The sequence below is a fragment of the Mycteria americana genome, chromosome 5 (assembly GCF_035582795.1).
Source record: "Mycteria americana isolate JAX WOST 10 ecotype Jacksonville Zoo and Gardens chromosome 5, USCA_MyAme_1.0, whole genome shotgun sequence".
In the NCBI taxonomy this organism is placed as follows: Eukaryota; Metazoa; Chordata; class Aves; order Ciconiiformes; family Ciconiidae; genus Mycteria; species Mycteria americana.
Genome location: NC_134369.1, coordinates 32441019 through 32463125, shown reverse-complemented (window position 1 = coordinate 32463125; position 22107 = coordinate 32441019). Strand labels below are relative to the sequence as shown.

The window sequence follows — 22107 nt, the reverse complement described above, 5'->3', positions numbered from 1 at the left end:
TGTGCCGAGGACGGCGCAGAGGGCGGCGTGCGGTCGGTGCTGAGTTTTGCCTCTGGCTGGCAGGGTTCATTGGGTCAGACACAGGCACTTAAAAGCAGCTAGATTACAGCCAGAGTCAGTCTGAGCTGGAAAGTGGTGCAGAAGTATTCACAGGGTGTGGAGCCAACCTAAGGAAAGTCATTGCTTTAGGACTCTTCGTCTAAACAAACATAAAAATAATGAGCCATAGGAAAGAAAGGGGAAAGAATACAACAACTTGAGGAGAGACCCAGCCCTGCTGGACCAAGGCTGAGTAGATACAAACCACCACATGAGTGTGTCTGCTCTGCATACCTAGACCTGGGATTGCAGGGACATGTGGTACAGAAAGCCTTAAACTGGCTTTTGCAAGAACCAGTTTAGTCTGAAAGCAATTTTTTTTTCATTAGCTGTTTTATCCTATCTGCTTACTGTCACACATAACCTAAATCCAATTAATGTACTGTTGCTGCATCTTATTGCAGAGTATGTATTTCTGTAGGCTTTGAGGTCTTGCTGAGTGGAAAGTTCAGTGCTCAGATAAAAGGGCATCCTTCCCTTACAATTAGTTATATAAACCTGCCATTGGCCAGTATTGGACAAAGTGACTCAAACAGCTTACTTCCACCTACTGTCCAGGCAAAGGTATTTTCTCCTACTTATTCGACCACAGGATTCAGCTTCATAGCATAAGAAAATGGGAGGGGAATAACTGGGTTTAAGAAATCAGGCAGAGGTGGGGCTCTGAGTCAGTTTATAAAATAGTTGCTCACCTGCATATGCGACATTTAAACTATTGGTGTCTGTGGAAGCTGGGAGATGTGATATTGCATTGCCACAGATAACGCTGGATGTGTACATGACAGCGATCACAATGGAGCAAGACAGCATTCAGTCTCAGGTAAGAAGGGTGCGGAGCGAAGCAAGGCATCTGGGATCTCAGCTGGTTACGCAGCACATAGTGCTAAGATGGTACTACTTTCTTGATCTACCATTGACTATAAATGACTGCGCAGGATGAAGGAAGTCAGTGCTTCAAGAACTCATTATCGAAATTTAAAAAATTATTGCAAACCATAGGAAGGAAGTTAAAACTACTTGGGAAGTAAGAGTTTATTTACAAAGAGAGCATTTTGTATATTTAGGGGTTTTCTTCATCTTAGAGAAATGATACATGCAACGTTAGAATAGGTATTAAATAACACGGAGATGTGCTTCAAGGCGAAAGATTAATGACAGGGTGCGTTTATGGGAGACAGGTTTGCTGTTCCTTTAACAGCCAGGGCCAGGAGCTGCCTTCCCTCCCCGCGTGTCATGCAAAGGGTGGACCTTACCTGGCAGCTACACCTCTGCTCAGGCTTACTGGGGCAAGCACAGCGCAGGCAGTGGCACCGGGCACAGCAGAAAACACCTGTACCTGCCGGGGCTCTACCACTAGCACTGACCATGGGCTCCCCTTCGCTGCTGTTCTGCAGTTCTCAGTTCCAGACGAGGATTGCTTTTAAGAGGCAGGATGGTTTTTCCAGGGGTAAAGTTGGCCCTTCTTGTTGCAGGAGCTGATCACTCAAACCGCTCGGCTAGGAGAAGGAATTATGCAGCTGAATCCTGATGGGGAACAGTGGACTCCTGTTACAAAGGTACCGCAAAGGGGAATTTCAAAAGAAAACTGTAAAAGAGGCTTTCCTGCTGGGTGGAGCCTGAGTGAGAGCAGATAGGGTTCAGCATCTGCCAAACAGTCTAATTAGCTACCATACCCATCCACCTCCCTCCATGAAACACTGTCCCGCTTATCATTTTGATCACTTCACTTACGCAGTCTTGCTTCATGTTAAAGTCCTAGTGCTGTTTTCTGTCCTTGGCACATGGGAACTGAACCCTGTTTTAACAAGACTAATATCTTTAAAAGGATGGGTTTGAATAGGCTTTCTGCTACACATGTCTTGCTAAAGCACAAGGGCAAATTTACTGCCCGTGTAGGTAGTAATAGCTGTGAAATTGTGCCACTTGCTCCCACAAAGAGTACGGCACAATCTTGAAGTGGATTTTCAACACCTGATTTCCTGGATTAATCCTTCTTCGGGCCTCTACAAAAAACTAATAGTTTTCCAGGAGAATTCAAACACGTATATGAAATCTTTCCTCTAGGAAATGGGAGGACCAGATGTGCTGAAAAAGATTTTTTGCCCTTGTTCTCTCTAGTTTGAAGCCATTTAGTAATAATTAGGAACTCTCCCTTGTTCTGTTTCAATCTGAGTTACATTGCTGAGCAACAAGTGTTGTGCTTACAGGTTAAGGAATAGCCAGCCCTTTCTGTTGATTAGTTGAATGGAAAACCCAAAGATAAGAAAATATGCCCTAAAAAGCAATCTCTACGCTGCAGGGATCATGGCAGGTTCAGAAGAACAAACCAAACCTCTCAAATTTTTTAGGCAAAACTCACACTGCTGACGGCATTTTGGCCATTTGTTATGTATACCTCTGTGATGTCTAAGCCAAGGCTCCCTGGTCATGACAGAGGGCACATCCACATGCCTGAGTACTTTGTTCAATCTGCACTCCCTCCCTGGCGCTTTGGAATCACCACAAGCCACGAAGGTGGCTTCAGGGGACCCGATCCCTGAAACTGAGTTGAGCCCTTCTAGGAAAGTGCCTTCTCCAAAGCCAGCCACTGGCAGCACCAGTTACTGGCTCTGTAATTACTGAACACTTTCCACCTGCACCTGCCTCATTTCTGTGCCTTAGGAGTCAGGTTTTAGACATGAATACAAGTGCCTTTGATGGTCTTATCCACAGCTACTCTTTGGACTCTTAGCAGTGGTTTGACATCCTTGATTTACACACTGGGTCACCTGCTGTGCAGCTGAACAGCACAAATGTCTTTGGTGCCTTTTCCTAGGATGGGGTGCTTTGGTTACCTGGAGGCTAATTTTACCTGTTTCTTCATTAGCCTACTTGCTAACTGCCCCCAGTCTCAACAACATATATTCATTACCCCGGCTGGATGTATTAATACACTCAGGTTAAACATTATGAGAGACATCACATGGACATATCTTCCATCGAGCCTATGAATACTGATGCACTTCACTTTTTACGGACGGTAAGCACGGCACATTATTAACACAGTACATACCAAACTGTTTTGCTCAGACAGAGCAAAAGTCCTGCTCTCCTTTCCCACAGTACCTGTGTCACACATCCTTCTCAGTGGGACTCATGAGGTCAGTGTCATGCTAATGCCACTTCATGACTGGCAATGGTCTTTTTATAGTCATTTTGCAGTATAGGTGGAGCGAGCAGCTGGCGTGACTACCTGCCCATGGCCCTGTAGTTGCACTAAATGTCTTTTGCATTTTAGAACTTTTGGAGCAAAAATTTCCTGCTGATTTATATTCCAACATACTGTGTCTTTTCCCCCTTTCCGTGACTGTAGAAATAAAAGGTTAGGTGGAAATGGAGATTAATGGTATTTATTTGTTTATTGTATGGTAAAAGGAGAAAGGATATGCATTCATGTTTGGGCTCCAACATGAGACCAGAGCAGCAATATGAGAGGCTAAGAAGTCAAGCATGAGGCCTTATTGTCGGAGACATGGGCTAATATGAAAAAGGGAAGCCAAAGAGAACAAACAAGAGTTTCTTATCAGGCGTAAAACACTCTGTTTGCACATCTTATTCAAAACAGTGCAAAGAAACTCCAGACATGAAGAGCTTACATGGTTCAAAACTAGAGAAAAACTTCTCACAAGAAAAAGTCAGAGGTGAGCTCAGCTCCAGAGGGGCAGTTATGTCCCCGTAAATGAAAAACACATGCATAGTGAGTAGCATGATGGAAATGCAAAGCAGCGATCTCTTCCTCTGACATTAAAAGCAGCATGGGGATCAGAGGTCAGTATTTAACTCTGGGCAGTACTGTACATTTAAAAGAGTGGGAATATGAGAAAATCATATCCCGTAGCCCAGGAGACTGAACATGGGTAATGACTGGATGGGAGGTGATTCCCATGATGATAATTTTATCACTTGCAAAAAGCCTAAGGCAGCTTTTCATTTTCTACCTTGGAAATTTAACAAGTAAATCTTCTCCCAAGCTGAGTCTGAATCTTACTACTTTGTGCAGCTAGATTTTAGTTAGAAAGGAAATAAATTCTCTATAATTATAATTAGAGAATAATAATAATTCTCTATAAAAATCCACATATCATGCTATAAAAGTAGAGAAGTCTTTCAGTCTAGAACTTGATTTAGATATTAGTAGGAAAATAAATGTATTGGACATTTCATAATCACATAGACAAATTCAACTAAAGGTTGTTCATCATTTGGGTATTTCTCTCTCTTGATCATTTCTATCTTCTAAATATGCTATGTTAACATTCATTCCTGCCTTTTGTATGTTTTTTTTTTCCCTTGCAGACAGAATCATCTCTGTGTTACTTACTGACTATAAGAGTCATAAGAGCAAGAAATATCCACCAGGCAGATGTCTGTAAGTATCTGTAGTATTCTGTATGGTCCCCTTAACCCTCGTGGGGTACTAGCTAGTCCTGCTCCAAGAAAAAGTGCTTTCTAGATTTCTTCCATGGATGGAGGAAGTCCTCTGACTGGCCTGCTGGTTCCAGCAACGAACATAGTGTGCTGCTCTTTGCATCAGCCCCGTTCTGTGCAGAGGTAACTCTATAAGGTCACAGCTGTATCTATTGCACATATTTCTCAGCATCCCCAAAGGGAGCAGGGAAAGCTCTGCAGTCTGTTGAAAGCAAGAAATGTGGAAAGGTCTCCTGTGTTTTCCTCTGGAGTATATTTATGTAAAAAAGGACACAAACTAGATGGGATAATGGAGCAAATACTGAAAATGGAGTAGCCTTAACTCAAATCTAGCTTGTACTCAAAGCATTCTCAAGACTAAGTAATCTGAATTACCATATCCCGATTCCCTGTGTACCAGCTTTCACAGATAAAACCCTGCTAGGTGTTGTTACATTTTGTAGGTTTACTTCTGATGGCCTGCAACTGAAATATAATAGATTATAGCTTTACTTATGCAGAAACCAAGCTGCATTTTTTTCTGTGTTTTGGGCTTTTTTTAATGTTCTGTCTGGCTAAAACAGAAGCCACCCCTTTGTTTCCTTAACCCTTGCAGATATAGGGTGCTGTGGTTGCCCCGAATTATTTTATCCTGGGCTGAACTGATTGCTTGATGACATAGAAGGAGGAGAAAACCATTTGTTTTTAATGCATTTATTATATCTCTAATCACATGTATTCAGAGGAGAGTCATGTCCCTCTTCTTTTTTCCTCCATTCCTGTTACCTAAATTGTAATGTTTATGTTGGACAAATATGTCATGACGTATCATAGTGTCCCTCTCTGAAAGCAAAGCTTCATGTTGTTCAATTCATTCTTTATTCTAGAGCAAATCCTCATTTTAGATGTGTTTGTGTTTTTTAACATACAGTAAGCCAGACTGATTGCTACGTGAGCCTGTGGCTGCCAACTGCTTCAACCGACAAATTTCAGACTAAAACCATCAAGAATTGCAAAGATCCAGTCTGGAATGAAACCTTCTACTTCAGGATCCAGAGTCAGGTCAAGGTACTGAGCTGGGACTTCCCTATTAACCATGACCTAGGGAGCAACTGCCAGGTTTTATCCTTTTGCAAGGGGGACATGAGTAATTTTTTCAAGAGGCAAGGAAATATGCAGAAAGATGTGAGAATAACACCTATCCTTATGACGGTTTTCCATGCCATGTAAGACAAGTATCTCTCTCAGCCATGGGTAGAATATGACCTTTGAGATGTCTGTGATTTCCTCTCATTCCTCCTCGTAGGCAGATGCCTACATGGAGTTGACTTCCCCTCCACCTGCTTCCCTTCCTGCTCTTTTTCTTTACATCCTCCCACTCCTCACAACAGCTGACTAAAACAGCTCTCCCCAGGATCTCCTGCTTTGAATGAAACCTGACACATATCTAAAGTCCTTCCTTTCCCAGAATGTGCTGGAGCTGGCGCTCTATGATAAGGACGTGGTTACTCAAGATGACCACCTCTTCACGGTGTACTTCGATATAGCCAAACTTTCCCTGGGAGAGCAAGTCTTCATGCACTTCAAATGCGATTCACAGGTGAGGTCTGAAATAAGAAATTGAATAGGTTAGCAAGAACGTGTTTGTCTGCTTTTCTGTCTAAAATGTTATTTGCAAAATCTTTCCTTTTTTCCTTCTTGTGTATGAACTGCCCAGCCACATAAAAGGGAGTTGTTTTTTCACTCTGATGTGGGAAAGCCTCTTCACACCTGCATCTGTAGGCACACTGAAGGGTTTGGTGTTGGCCACAGAGGCTCACAAACTTCAGGTGTCTTTGCAAAATTGTCACTTTGCTGAGCCTGCCCTCATCAAGGATCGAGGAGTGTGTCCACGCCAGTACATGAAGCTTTTTGTCATAACTTGTTACTTAACCTAGTAATTAGGAAGTAATAACTCTGTGATCAGAACCAAGTGTTGAACCAGTCTAGTTGCTAATTATGGACTGTGGCATGGGTGTTTAAATAAGATGTCTAAGTCATGTTGCTCAGATTGGCAACAAGAAATACTCCTATTTTGAACGTCCAGGGAGACTCTGAAAGTCACACATCCCACCTCCTGGTATGTTCTGTCCGTCCCTCTCCTTTTCCAGTTCCCTCCCAGTCTCTTGTGCATCTGTCATGCACCATTCAGTTGATTAATTACCTTATCTACACACACCCAAACTCCACTCTGCAGTTCATTATCTTTAAATGCCTTATTTGACCATTTCTTTTTCTGCAAAATACCAGAGAAGCAGTGTGTGGACTTCCACTAGCCCTTGGTAAAATAGAAACATTAGGCTAGTTGTAACCCAGCTCATTACTCTCTGGGTGGTTACAGGTGCCATATCCAAGCCTTTCATTACTGTGTTTGCACAGCTACAGTAGTTAGAGCTCATACTCTTCAGGCCTTGGTAAATTTTTTTTGTCCTATATTAATAACTTTTTGGTGTCTTTAATGCAATAGGTAATTTGAGCAACCAAGTAACCTACAGCATGATCTCACTTCTCTGTTCATCACCTCTTCTGTCCCCACCTTTGTTTTCCTCTCTCCTCTGCTTTCTTCCTCCTAGGTATGATACTCTTCTCCACTACCCCACAGACCAGGCCTTAATGTCAGATTTACCTCTGCCCCAATGCCCTCAAAACGTTGCCAAACAAAGTGGTTGTCCTCTTCCACAGCTGCTTTCCATGTCACCATTTCCCCTCCTTACACCGGGAGGTTTCGTCCGCTCCCCTCAGCAGACCCTCTTTCTCTTTGCCGGCAGGCTCGGTATGAGACAGCATCTCCGCCTGGGTCTGTCCCTTGTGTTGCTGCAGAAGCAGGCAAGCCGAGTACTTTGTTAAAAACTGCTGTCACAGCCATCCAGAAACTTCCTATCAAGAAAGAATCTTGAGGCTCCAGGCACACAGATGTGAGGTGGCGGGTGCCTCTATTTTAAATGCTCTGCCAATCACAAATAGTGCATGTGTACCTATATCACGAGAGTGAGAACTTGCATTATGAGAACTGCCGGTAAACTACTGCCAAAAACATTTTCCTTTCTTTGTTTTCCAGAGACAAGAGGAGCTAGAGGTGGGATTCGCATTGGATAATATGTGAGTAAACATAAAAATGCAACATCATCTGCAGCAAAAAGAAACAGCAATTCAGAGGCATGAAATAATCTAGTGTAATTGTCCAGAGTGCATCATTCCTTGATGATGCTGATGATGAACACGGTTTCCTGAGGAATCTGTTCTATGAGCTGTGTGATGAATTGGTGCGTGCCAGGATGACCTCCCATGAACTTCAGGCAGACAGGGAGAACGCTCTAAAGCCTTTCCTTTGCCTAGTGTAATGAATACTATCTACGACCAGAATACGGGCACTGCTGTTTTGTGACATGTTTGGCTTTGAGATCAGCAGGGGGGTTCACCGGATCCCGTGAAACCATCTGCAGCCTCAGCTTGGGGCTCAGCATAAAATCACTACATGGTTTGGCCCCGCAGTACCTTTTTTTTTTTTTTTGCTGAGCTCCAGGACTGGATGAGCCGGTAGGATGACGATTGTGCCTTGACAGAGTAGAGTGAAGAAACTTGTACCACGAGTCTCCTGGGACTTTTCTTTCAAATCCAATATGCAGCTAAAAATAAGCAAGAGGAAAATCAGGAGAAGGGTGGGGCTCATGAATTATACTGTAATTACACTAAGTTATTAAAAATGTATTTTTCTTTCTGTTTCCTAGTTCAGGCCCTCCTGAAACCATCATTACTAATGGAGTATTAGTGGTGAGTGTTATGTTTTGTCATCTTTCTTGTCCTGTTGCCACACTTGTTTCACTTGACTCACAGTCATCAGGCCAACATACCCTTTGACTGAGCAAAGCCAGCACTGAAACACTGCGATTTCCCGCTTCATCATCTGCCTCACAACATATCCTCGTGTGGCACCTGTGGAGAGGCTGCGGCTGGAACAGCAGGGACACCCCCATGCTAGCATCCCTCTGGTGCTGCAAAGGCAACACATGGAAGTGGTTTAGGTCCCAGACATCAGTGCAGCAGTGAACTCTCCCTTGGACAACACTCCTCCCAAATTCCCGTATTGCCAAAGCAACGGGGTTTGTCCCGTCCCAGGCACATGTCATTTCCTGCATTTGTAACTGCGCTTTCCATACAGGGACTTTCTGACCATGCCATTTGCTCAATTATTAGCTTTGTTTCCTCATTTATTAGCTTTGTTTCCTCATTATTTTTGTTTAAATCAGTCCTCTGCATCTCTGTCGGGATCCTGGGAGTGCTCTTTTTGACTTTGCCCTTACCTTCTCCCTTCTGCAAGCCCTGTTCATCCACGCTGCACCCCCAGCCTTGCCCTGGCTGCATCCAGTTTCTCAGAGACTCTTCCTGTTCCAGCCGGCATCTGAAATCGAGGTTGTGGTTGAGAGAAAATGTTTTCCTCAGGACAAAGCGCACTGCCTGTATAGCATTCGTACCAGCATCAGTAGGAGCTTAGACTAGGAAAGAGAATCTCAGACTGGAAAATTCCCTGCCATGAGGTATTTTATTGTTCGTGTCTCTTACAGTCTCGCAAGATCTGCTGCTTGGAAGTCCAGGTGGTTGAGAAGAAGAAGAAGAGGAAGGAGAAGAAATCTTTATCAAGTGAGGTTATTTCTCCACCAGCTATTTTAAAGTCATAATGTGCTAATATTATGAAGGCAATTGGCCTAATGTAAGAATGGAAAAAACCCAACAAATCCGAAACATGAGAACAGTCTTGTGATAGACTCTGTAAGAACCCTTGTTTCCAATTGTGATGAGAAAACTACTCTGTGTCTGCTTTTGTATCGCTTCCTTAGAGAAAGAATTCTCATTTAAAGTGCAAGGCTCTTACGAGGGCACCCAAGATGTTATGCTGGGATCTGATCTGGTCTTCCATTCTTCCTCTCCTGCCAAATTCCACTATGCCAGATACAAGCAGCCAACGCTGGATGTTACGCTACCAGGGAAGAAACGACCTCCCTCCTTTGTATGTTATAACTGGACTTTATAAAACGTAATAATGGCATGTAAAGTAACATGCACCATAAACAGTAACATTAATTTGCATTGTGGAAAGAGAGTAACATTCCTTACAATATTAGCTTGGATATATTTGTGTTTTTTCAGCGCTCCTGTGTGTATGATACAGGGACTCCAAACGTGGAACTTCATTCCCTTCCAAGTGGAAAAAACATGATTTTAGCAGAGGTGAGTGCCTGCTCTTTTGTGGGAGAGGCTGAGAAACCTGAATGTGGAAGTCTGCATCCCCCTGATGATTACCAGGGTACTTTCTGATGATGAAAGCCTGCAGACAAAAATGCCACAATCTAACAGTGGTAGGTCTTTAGGTGATAAGGCCAGATTGTGCCTTGTTCTGTTTGAATAGGTGTGGGAATATGGGGGACCTTGTTACTCCATCCTGTTCTTACTTCATGCTAAATTTTGAGGGTCTGCTTTTCCCCTTCTCACACACCAGCTGAACTAACTGAGGTAGCACCAGTCTCTTGCTGATGCTGACCATGCTTTGCAAAGCACTTTTAGATTCATGGTTAAAAAGATCCATATAGAATGAAAGGATCATGGCTGTTGTGGGGTATAAGCCACAGAAAGGGAGGAGCAAATGCTGCTGTGTAGAATAGTAGTGTGGTTGCAGCCTGGCTGGTTGCCTAAGAGAGGTAATGTTAGTAGAGATGGGTAAGGTATACATTATCATTACTTTCCTCTGTAAACAGTAGCTGTCCTCAGATGTTACATTCACTGGAAAACATTGGGAATTACTGAACAACTGCCCTGACAATAAACCACTGCAGTCAATTCACTTACGCTGCTGGATTATTCAGAGCTCCCGATTTGTACCCGCATTGCTAGAATGGCACAAGCTAGAATTCCTCCTGGGGCTGTAGGGGAGGAGTGCTAAAGCAGGTTGTCAAGCTTACACTCTTTGCATTCTTGCTTTCCAGGATAAAGGATTTGATTTATATGCGAAGGCAGAAGACTGGTAAGAGACTTGGCCACTCTTGGAGGCTAACTTGTCCTTAGCTGAACTTGTCTCACCCTTGGCTCTTTACTGGGGAGGAGGCACTCACAGTAGGACAGTAGGTTGTATGACCAAGTGATGTGGAATTCACATGAGCTGAAAGCAAACTGTATGTGTAAAATTAAAAATACATGTAGATAATCCATACTGAGACATGAATAATGAAAAAGATGCATAAAATAGAAGAAATAATATTACAAGCCACTTATGCTAGTCGGTGTTATGCTCAGCCCAGTCTTTAACCTTCTCTTTAACTGTGTAAGAGTGCAGCTGATCACCTGGTACTGTTGATCATGAAGCAGGTAACATTTGCTGCCTAATCCAAGACAAACGGGAGAAGTTTTTCCTACAGCTCTCAGTGCAGGCTAAAGTATGAGAGAATCCAGACAGCAGATGTCTCAGTAATTATGTGGAGTAATGCCTTTCCTTAGGTTTTCTTTTGATAACTGCTTAGAAATTTAGCAGTCCTTTTTTCTGTCATTCTTTCATGCAGCATTGTACACCTGCTTGGGAGTGTAGGAAAGGCTCCTCCTGTAAGTGCGGTACTTTGTGGATCTGCTTTATTTCCTTGTATTGGAAACTCTGAGCTTGTCTACCAATAATAAAATGGAATATTCTTTTTTCCTGATCTCTGCTCCAGCCCAGACCACCTTGATGTGCGTTTAGGGTTTGACCTCTGCGTACAGGAGCAAGACTTTCTATGCAAAAGGCAGAAGTACGTTGCTCCTGCTCTGAAGAAGGTCCTGCAGCTGGAACAGGATCTGCTGGACCATGAGGTCTGTAGGGCAAACATTCAAAACATCTGAGTGCTTAGCAGTGGGGGCATAAGAGCATAATATGACCTGGTTTTCTTCCCAGTTAAATTTTTTTCTGGCCTTTCCTCATCTTCAAACTTACGTACACTTCCAATACTGCCCCATACCTCTAATCTTACCCTGCTGTTTGTGTCCTTTGCAGTTGCTATCCAGAGTTTAACTCTTCTGCTACACCTTCATTGCAAGCCAGGATAGATATTCCTTATACAGAAATGGCTTCTTCCAAAGTCTTTACCCTACGATTGTTATCCTTATTGATAATCCTTCCTCCTCTCTTCGGCCTGTGAGATTTCTTTTTAATTCCTGCCTTTACAACTGTTTTTTTTTCTCTCTTACCGTCTCTTTGGTTTGAATTAATGCAATTTCGTTTGTTTTTTACCAAACATCTGTGTTGAACACATTGGAGACAAGTGTTAGTTATGTAAGCAAAAATTGCCATTACTTTTATTCCTGTTCTCCTTTATAAAAGAAATAGTAGCTTACGTTTCAGTAGAAATCATTTGGAAAGAAGTCTGCGTCGAGGCACGTGTGATGGTGTCAGGCTTTGCGTAGCAGGAGGTCTCTGCTGAGAGCCACAGTCAGCTGCAGTCTGCTGTCTGACACCAGCCCTTTCTGTTCGTCTGTTGCACAGACCCCAGTGGTGGCCATCATGACTACGGGAGGAGGGATGAGATCCTTGACCGCACTGTATGGCAGTCTGCGGGGGCTCAAGAAACTCGGTGTCTTGGACTGTGCCACGTACCTGACTGGCTTGTCTGGTACTACATGGTAAGTAGGACCGGGCAGCTCTTGGCTGGAGTCTTCCTGATGACACCGATGTGCTGAAGTAGGCTGGGGCAGACATGCAGTAGTCTACCTATAATGCCTTCTCAGCAGTCCTATTGTTTTGATCTTCTTCCAAAATTGACAGATTAAAGTCTTTTCATGGGGGAAAGTCACGTAATTTGCAACAGCATGAAAGCAAGTGTTTTTCTAAGAACAGCTTATGGAAAATTGCTTAAGCCATTTTGACAGGGATAATGACTGTCACTTCAAAGGGAACATGATCGTTTCTTAGGGAACTGAAGAGAGGAAACCTTTACTTAATTTCAAATCAAGAACTTAAAATAGAAACATAAAATGCAGCCATTGCCTACTTCAAACCTTGGTGTGGTTTTCTCCCTCTTCAATATATATTTCCTCTTCCTAGGACCATGTCAAACTTGTACAGAGATGCTGACTGGTCACAAAAGGATCTCGACAAGCAAATCAGCGAGGCTCGAAAACATATGACAAAATGCAAAATAAATTCCCTTTCCTTGGAGTATTTGAAGTATTACAAAAAACAGCTGTGTCAACGGAAAAGAGAGGGCCGCAAAACATCTTTTATAGATCTCTGGGGCCTTGTCCTGGAATCTTTGTTGCATGATGGGGTACAGTATGTCATAAAGCAGCGTTTACAGTGGCTTACAATTTTCTGAAAATTAATTTCTGGAGAAGATATTTTCCTGTTTGTTCTGAGAGAAGTAGTTTGTTATGAGATGGTGTGTATGCAAATGCACAGCCATTTCCAAAACATTTGGTGGCACTCTTTTAGATACCCAGCTATGGTGGAAATCAGCATTCTTGCTTGTGAGACGTTGGATATGTTTTTCTGAGAAAACTCCAAGATTAACATTTTGAAAAAATATTATATTTTAAGATTTTTGGGGGGCATATTCTACAAGTATTTTATTTAGAAATAGCAAAATTACAGACATAATCTTAATGCCCATGAGAGGATTAACAAACGGACCTGCAGACTTTTGAAATATATGAGAGGTCTTACATAAACTTGCAGCATAACACGTTAAGCTGGTTTATACCAAACGTATTGCTTCCTGCTCTTCATCATTTCCTTCCATTTTCATCCTAATGGGTCATCAAAAAATCTGGCATCAGATTGGATGCCTGCAGATATTTCAGTAACAGAATGCTTACAGGAATTTTGAAAAACATTTGAAGAACATTTCAGAATTTAAGCCCAGCACGCATTATACATTAGAGGCGGAAATTTTTCTGCCTTACAAACTTAGATGCAGAGAAAAAGTTCCTGTGCTAATTTTCGTCTCAGTGTAACTGTATTTCTGGAATCACAGAAAGACAACCATAGACTCTCTGATCAGCAACGGGCCATTGATCGTGGTCAGAACCCATTGCCTATCTATACTGCAGTCAATGTCAAGAACAACTATAGCACTCTGGATTTCAAAGGTAATTATGAGACTTCTGAGAGTTTTTATATTTAAGCTGTCTTTATATTTAAGCTGGTAAATCCTGGGACAGTCTTTTTAGCCTAAAAAAAGCCCTCTCATTTAAAGACTGGAACCTCAGCTGATGTATATTCGTATAATGTCCTTGTGGTCAGGTAAAAGTTTGACTGTCTATGCAATAGACTCAAAAATATTCCAAAGACTTTTCATGTTCACGAGTTTTTATTTGTACCATGCTTATAACTCATAGCTATTGGTCTGAAATATTAGACTTAACTGCAGAAATTATTTTAATTTTTAATTCCTTTCATTCCCATGATAGCAACATCATTTTTATCTACAACTAAGGGGCTGTAGTAAAACATGGTTCTCTCCTTGTGTTCCTTTTCACAGAATGGGTGGAGTTCACCCCTTATGAGGTGGGATTGCAAAAATATGGAGCTTTTGTTCGCGTGGAGGATTTTGGCAGTGAGTTCTTCATGGGTCGGTTGATGAAGAAGATCCCTGAATCCCGGATCTGCTTCTTAGAAGGTAAGCTCCTAAAAACATCTGAATTATTTTTTTTTTTTTTTAATTGTGAGCTATATAAACTAAGCACTAATAAAGCATTTGTGCATAACTGACAGGGCAGTTTCACCGGAGAGAATAATATCTCATAACTGAATTAATACTTACTGTAATAGATTCAGTTTATTGTAAAAAAGAAAATGCAAAGTGACAGACAAATAGTTATTTGCATTTCTAAAGCTAGTTTTGAATAAAAATATAGTATTTCTTCCAGTCCCACAATACAATTCAGGTGCCTGGGAATCCACGGTTCTGCTCAAGCTACTGCAGAAGGGTGAACTCCAGAGCCTCTTGCCTGTCTCACAGGCAGTCAGTAATTTGTGTGCTTCCTATAGAGAGTTTACATGAGCCTTCATGCTGATTCTCCACTGCATCAGGGTGTGCTTGAGCATGCCAGGTCCCCCCTGCTCCAGAGAGTCTGCTTTGGCCACACATCAGCGGCTCCAGTTTCCACATCACCTGGGCCAGCCTGGGGGCAAAACAGCATAATCATATCCAGAAGCATTTTTGCTGTTGACTGAAGTGGAGCATGGATATGTGTTTTCCAGACAAAGAGGCAAGCTGTCAACTTGTGACTGGCTCGAGATGCAAACTTCTCTTCGACTGGCCACTTCACTTAGAGTGAGGGAGACACTATACTATTTTAGCCTAAGCCTACGCTGGATGTGCATACATTTGCACTTCCTGAACCAAAAAACAGTGAGAGCTTGTGCCCTGAGGGATAACCAAAGAAATTGTTTCTCAAACTCAAAAATGCATGGTCAAAACTGATCCCTCGGTGTGTTAGCAGGCTTATTCTCAAAAAGGGAAGCCTACAAATGCAGAGGCTGTAAGATCACATTGTAGTTAGACCCTTATCAATATAATTCCCCACCAGATCTCTCAGATTGCAAACTTTCATCCTTTCTTTTTATACAAGCCTTGTGATACTTGGTTGTTTTTCTGAAAACCCAAGCTCCTTAAATCATATTGAATCACAAAAATCTCACCATTAGTTAAAATATATATCCAGCCCTAAGTACCATAAGACAAAAACTGGATACCAAAATAAGGTTTAAATACCAGCATCAAAATAAAAATGGCACCTCATCCATTTAAAACAAACTAAGGGCAAGCATAAACCTCGCGAATTTCATCTCATGATAACAGTTTTGCGATTCATGATGTGTGACTGACTGAGTTAGAAAGCTCTTTCCTTTTACAGGCATGTGGAGTAGTTTATTTTCATTGAATGTGTTATATATCTGGAATTTGTCCCATTCATCAGAAGATTTCTGGCACAGGTGGACCCGGGACAAAATCGACAATATAGGTAAATTATCATATTCCTTCCTTACTGTGTATTTATTGTTAGATAGAGTTAATGTTAAATAAACCATCACACCCATCTGCTATGTGAGATGTGCACAGTATATTTGGCATTTTTTGGAATGTTTCTTCAAAGGCCACATTGCCTTTCTGGAAGGAATTGTCTCATACTGCAAAGCATAATTGGATAATCTAAAAAACTCCAGTCCTATGATCTATGTGCTCACTGAGGACTCAACCCTGATGCTGGCAGATGAGTAAAATGTTCAGGAATAATAAGATTGATCTGTAAATGATTAATAAAGCAAAAAGATTTTGACTACATTAAGTAGGAGCTACTATAATACAAATAAATACAACAGTTACCCTTTTCCAAAGCCTGCATTCAGTCTGTTCCACAAGTGTGCGTATGTCTGGTGCAGATTTTTACTGCTGCCTGATACTGGGTCTTGTTTTTTATCCAAGTCTGGACTGTGTAAGGAAATGGTATTTGGCTGCTAAAAGTAGCATTTTATTTTCTTTTTCATTTGGTCACTTGTGCTCATTGAGTCTTTTCATCCTAGGCCTTTTAAATAAAGAAAACACTGATTTTTATTACTTGCCTTGACATCTTGGGGGATGACCTTGCTCTAGGCAGGTAGAATTTAACAGCCTTTCCTTGTGCAGAGGAGGAACCCCTCCTACCGCTGAAGCCGCACGAGCTGAGGACTCGCCTGTTCACCCCTCCCGGCCCCCTCGGCAGCGCTCTTCGTGGTGCTCTCACCGACCGCCTCTGCATTGCCCAGGAGCACAACTTCCTAAAGGGCTTCCAGATGCATAATGACTACCTGGAGAACAAGCACTTTTGTAGATGGAAAGGTAACAGAAGACCTGTGTGCCTGGGGAAAGAATAAACAAGCAGAACAAAACAAAAACCCAGATTTGATATTAAACCCATTCTCCAAGGTTAGAGGCCATGTTTGGGCAGAATCACTGTTACATCAATCAGTTGTGGCACACCAGGATGTAGCATGGCCTGGTGTTGAGCTCCATGCCAATGGTTAGCTGGTGGCACACACCTCCTGAGGCAGGGGCACCAGGTCCTGACGGTGGTTCTCCCTGTCCTCTGTTTGAAGACACATTTGGTGGGGAAGCACAAGAAACTCCCTTCATGAATGTTGCCACTGCAAGTCCAAAACTGCATGTGGCTGGAGTTGGGACGGCAGAAGAGAAGGGTTACGGCGAATCTCCCTTCCCCGAAGACAGTAACCAGTTAGGGCTCTGTGGTCCTGGTGTAAGAGGGGAAAACAGGCTAACCAGTTTTGCACTATTGCACTTACAGCAAGAAAAATCTTTCCTTTTAGATACCGTGTTAGACACATTTCCCAACCAGCTGACACAATCAGAGGAATTCCTGTCTCTGGTAGATACGGGATTTTTCATCAATACAAGCATCATGCCACTTTTAAAACCAGAGAGAAAGGTAGATGTCATCCTGCATTTAAACTACAGTGCAGGATCCCAGACACAGGTGAGAGAAATTGAAACAGTCTCTATTTCTTCTTCAACAGGAAGTTTTTAACACTTAGGTGCTTTCTATATTGCTCCTACTAAAAGTCTTAACCACTAGCATTTTTAGCTTAATGCTGCAGTGTGATTCTTCATTTATAGGCTGTACATATTCTCATTTGTTTGTCTTGTACGATACAACTGTTTTGTGCTAAGAACTCAGGGAAAACAAAAACCTTCTCTCCAATGATGCAGTGCTTTCCAATAGGGGTTTCAGAGCTTTCACACAGCTAGCTTGGAAAATGCCCCCTTTGTTACTGGGCTCCAAGAAATTCTGAGCCCTGAAATCCTCTTTAAGTCTGAGTACTGTTCTGTTCATTGATCCAGGCTCTGGACCAGACCTGCAAGTACTGCTCGGAGCAGGGAATGCTGTTTCCCAGGGTGGACTTGAGTGAAGAAGACAGGAAAAACCTGAAGGAGTGTTACCTCTTTGATGGTGCTGAGACTCCAGGAGCACCAGTACTGCTATTTTTCCCACTAATTAATGATACCTTCCAAAAATACAAAGCACCAGGTAAGTAATCAAACATGTCAAAAAAAGGTTGAAATCATGGCCAGCCTATTAAAGGGAGTATATTTAATACTCCAACCCTTGAACTTCACTGTTGGTTCATTCCAATACATCAAACCTCTCTGTTGCTTAAAGTTACCTTTTTTACCATGTCAGATTTGATGCCATGGCTGTGCTGTTTCAACCCCTAAGCTAGTTAGTTTGCAGGTAACTTTGATGTATGTATGTGAGCCACAGGTACAGCTCAGAACTGCAGTGTAGACCCATGTAAGAGGAATAATCACCATTTTTCTCCCCTCATCATGTGAAGCAGCTCATATCCACTTGAGCCAGGGACTGAGCTCTCTGTTTGAAAAAGAATTATTTGTTTAAAAAAAAAATTTTTAAACCCAAAAGAGTAATTTAGATTAAGAACTCTCTCTGTAGACCGACATCTCCTTTCCCTGCTCTGTTAAGAGTTTGTTTGCTTATGACCAGAGTAACTCCCATCTATCAGCAGTGGTTTGTTGCCCCTTCCTCCTAGGTCAGAAGCGCTCAGAGTCAGAGATGGAAGATGGCAAAGTTGATCTCTACGGCTGCTGTTCCCCTTATTCAACATATTCAATTCAATACACTGAGGAGGCATATGACCGTCTGGTTCAGCTGGGTGAATACAACATCCTGAATAACGAAGACCTCATTATGCAGGCCTTGAACACAGCAGTGGCACGGAAAAGGCAGAAAAAGAAATAATGTCAGACAAGGGAGGATGCTTTTGTGTCCCTTAACCTGCCAAGAGACTGAAGCTCCCTTATGATCAGCCAGCAGGCTTCAAAGGATTCCTACTCCACCCCACTAAATGGCAATCTCAGATGAACAAAGAAGAGCCTGAAGAGAAACTTTTTTATCCAAAGAATTTCACTGCAGCAATTCATTGCAATTCAGCTACAACAGTGGAGTGCAAGTCATTGTATGGTACAGAGGATGGGCAGCCACGGAGAAGAAGGTGCTAAGATGATAATGAGCATGGTGCTAGTTGCCTTGAGAAAGAGTATGAAATGTTTAAGTCTAACATGTTCAGGGAAGACCACATTAAAACATATTTTATTAACTCGGCTTGTGTTTTGTATTTGCAAGGTGGTGGTGAGGCAAGCAGCAGCCTGTGGGCCAGGTTTGTGACTGGGACCATGGCACACAGTAGGCAAGTGTCTACAGAAAGAAAGGCACATGTCGTATGGCTTCCTGTGGGCACAGATCACCTCCAAGGGAGGCTTTGGACAGAGGCAGAGGAGACACAGGCCGTGGGTACCAGATCAACCGAGAAAGCAAAAGAGCGTTGATGAAGTTCTCCACTGCTTGACCACCAAGCTCCTCCATGCACTTCCTCACTGCTTCTTGGCTACCCGTCCCTCTTCCCACTCCTGGTGTGAGTGGTAGTAGCGTAGTAACTAGAAATACAAGCTGAACAGAACAACATTCTGCTGGTTTTAAACGCCCTCAAAACAAGAGCAAGGACGTGCAGGCCCTTGAATTCATCAGCTCTGCCTGCCCTTGCTGCTGGCTGGGTCTTGGATGAGCTCAGCATCTGCAGAATTAGGAGGCACCCACATGGGGGAGAAAGGACTTTACATGGTCTCGGTCCAAGAAGGAAGATTTTGTGTTTTGCAGTAGGGCATCTAAAGAGGAAATTCTGCTCCAGGAATGTTATTTTTCCCTCTTGAGATAGCAAAATTTTATTTTAACTATAGTGTTAACTATAGTGTTGCTGTGAGCCTTGTGCCAGCTGTGAAGAACACAAGAAAGGTGCAGACCTACAGAGATTCCTGGAAGCTCTGGAAAGGTTTGCTATAGCAAGTACATCCTTCTGCATGGCAAGCTGCCACAGGAAGAGCTGTGCCTCCTGAGCTGTGATTTCTCTTGGACTGGCGCTGCACCAAACCCAGCACAGACATGCACATACATGGTATAATTTGCCCATTTGGGCCAAATGTGCCGTGATGAGAGGTTGCCTAACCTAGGATTCTGTCACCGTTCCCAGGAGGGAGGAGACAGAGGAGCACTTGGCTTGCACCCATAGCAAAGATCCTCCAGCTCCTCTTGCATGCCCGTCACTGCCTGATTTGTTCCCTAGGGTTAAGATGCTTTACTTGTTCATTTAAAAAAAACCTCCAGTAAATAGCCTCATGAGATTAAAAAACATGCAAACCTGGATCACACAGTCATAGCAATATGAGTACGCAAGCGTATTTTTCTTCAAACACATGAATAAGCTTATTTTGATTAAGTACATTGCACGTAACCCATGTTCTAGGTTGAATTAATAACAACACACTAATACTTTACAGATCAAATGAGTTATTTTATGTTTCTCCCAGAGCATTCACTTCTCAGCTACTAACAGATGGTAGAAATTCCCTAATTCTTCATAGGTACCTATTTTATTAACCAAAGTAATATTGAAAGCAATAATAAAAATAGGACCATCCTATTTTTACAGCATGGGATAAATATCTCAAAATAAGTAGAGCTTACTCAACATATGCATGCATTTCTTTTTTTTATACTGTAGTACTTTTAGAAGGTTAGGTTGGAAGATGAAGCTTAGGTTGTGTTGAGTTTCTCAGTGTACATAACAGTTCAGCATCTACAATTTGTAGCCAACTAAAACCACCTGTGGTTACATTTCAGTGTTAAAATTCTTTGGATTGCAGAAGGAATAGCATAGCATAGCATAGCATAGCATAGCATAGCATGGTATAGAATATTTCAGTTGGAAGGGACCTACAATGGTCATCTAGTCCAACTGCCTGACCACTTCAGGGGTGACCAAGTTAAAGCATGTTAATAAGGGCATTATCCAAACGCCTCTTAAACACTGACAGGCTTGGGGCATCGACCACCTCTCCAGGAATCCTGCTGCAGTGTTTGACCACCCTCTTGGTAAAGAAATGCTTCCTGATGTCCAGTCTAAACCTCCCCTGGCACGGCTTTGGACCATTCCCACACGTCCTATCACTGGATACCAGGGAGAAGAGATCAGCACCTCCATCTCCACTTCCCCTCCTCAGGAAGCTGTAGGGAACAATGAGGTCGCCCCTCAGCCTCCTTTTCTCCAAGCTAGACAAACCCAAAGTCCTTAGCTGCTCCTCTTGGTTTGCCCTCTTGGCTGCCAGGGCACGCTGCTGACTCATACCGAGCCTGCTGTCGACCAGCACCCCCAGATCCCTTTCTGCAGGGCTGCTCTCCAGCCACTCCTCTGCCAATTTATACTTGTGCCTGGTGTACAGGTCTCTGTATTGGTTTTACATGGCAAGGTTTTGGTAGCAGGGTAAGGGGCTGCTGGAGTGGCTTCTGTGGCTTCCAGTCACATTTCAAGGCTCATGTGCAGGATTCTATCTCTATTTTCCAAATGAGTAGATAAAGGTATCCACAGTGTGCTTGGCTGATTCCTGTCACTCTGAAGCTTTAAATAGCATCATCAGAGCCTGGTAGAGGGAGCAGGACACAGTGTTTCTGTAATGACATGCCAGCCAAGGACAAAAGTGCTCTGTGCATCCCCCTATTTTAAAATACAGGGGAGAAGGAGTGTCAGTGGCTGGGAGGGGTGTCTGTGAAATGCCTGCCTTGCTCCTGTAAGGAAGTTCTCTGGATATAGTCATGCTTTTATTTCTGTAGTGCTGAAACTCGTAGCTTTAACAGTGTGGTTTGTCCGGGGTAGATTCTCAGAACATCTTTTTTGTGGATTATGGACAGGTTCTGGCTCTCAGCTCTTCTTCACTTTGCATTTATCCTTCCAGAATGAAACCCTGAGAGCTGGTCTTCTTGTAGTCAGCCTGGACTGATTTTCTCATGGCCAGTTCACTTTCTTTGCACAGTCAGTGTGACCTCTCAAGGGACGGTTCTTACAGCTACAAACAGGTCAGATGTAATTTCCTTACAGCGTATCACTAGTGCTTCCAGCTTCAGCCATTCACATGTCAGCGGGGAGCTGGGTATCTCCCACGTGGTTTTGTGCTTGCCTTTTCTTCTAGGATGCCCCCCAAATGAATAGGCTTTTAAATGACTGTGGTCATTTGCAAAATGTCTCATTTTAGACATTTTCTGGGGCATGGGTTTGCTCAGTCAGGCCTAACTTAAGATTCAACAAGCTTGAAGGAGGCTTTTTACACCTTTCACATGTGAAACCAAAACAGGAGATTCAGCAAGGAGCAGCAGTAGGCTGCAGTAAATAAGACTGGAAGGTCTTAGGACAGGTGAGGAAGGCCTGTGAAGCTCTTGGAGGCTAAAGCTAAGCCTGGAGGGATATTTAGGTTGTTTGAATCTTTTGCCTTTGCAATCCTTGTTTGCAAGTACATAATGATAAGCCTTTAGCAAAACGTTGAGGGACGGTTTCCTGGGGCACGGTTTTCCCACTGTTGCTTGCTAAATGGTCCTAATGGCACTTCTTTAATAAGTCCATTTTATAACACTGTACAGAGCTCTTGAATTGTTTAGCTCTGGTTAGCTCCT

At 42.8% G+C, this 22107-nt stretch overlaps 1 protein-coding gene across 1 annotated transcript; it reads left to right on the top strand.

The window, feature by feature from the left end:
- The first annotated feature begins 877 nt into the window (after nucleotides 1-877).
- LOC142410368 (cytosolic phospholipase A2 epsilon-like) lies at nucleotides 878-18351 on the top strand. The gene is made up of 21 exons (XM_075502790.1): nucleotides 878-919; nucleotides 1572-1655; nucleotides 4435-4507; nucleotides 5477-5613; nucleotides 6014-6145; nucleotides 7643-7683; nucleotides 8313-8355; nucleotides 9147-9222; nucleotides 9420-9589; nucleotides 9730-9810; nucleotides 10563-10600; nucleotides 11280-11415; nucleotides 12086-12222; nucleotides 12644-12866; nucleotides 13572-13686; nucleotides 14079-14216; nucleotides 15457-15564; nucleotides 16227-16418; nucleotides 16904-17070; nucleotides 17436-17622; nucleotides 18143-18351. The coding sequence occupies exons 1-21, from the start codon at nucleotides 878-880 to the stop codon at nucleotides 18349-18351; spliced, it is 2529 nt and encodes an 842-aa protein (XP_075358905.1).
- Nucleotides 18352-22107: the final 3756 nt, after the last annotated feature.

What these genes read in the sequence shown, in the direction of transcription:
- LOC142410368 (XM_075502790.1), top strand. Translation starts at nt 878, where the DNA reads ATGACAGCGATCACAATGGAGCAAGACAGCATTCAGTCTCAG. An exon ending in GGATCCAGAGTCAGGTCAAG is followed by an intron (nt 5,614 to 6,013) that starts GTACTGAGCTGG and finishes TTCCTTTCCCAG; the next exon opens with AATGTGCTGGAGCTGGCGCT. An exon ending in AGGATCTGCTGGACCATGAG is followed by an intron (nt 11,416 to 12,085) that starts GTCTGTAGGGCA and finishes TCTGTTGCACAG; the next exon opens with ACCCCAGTGGTGGCCATCAT.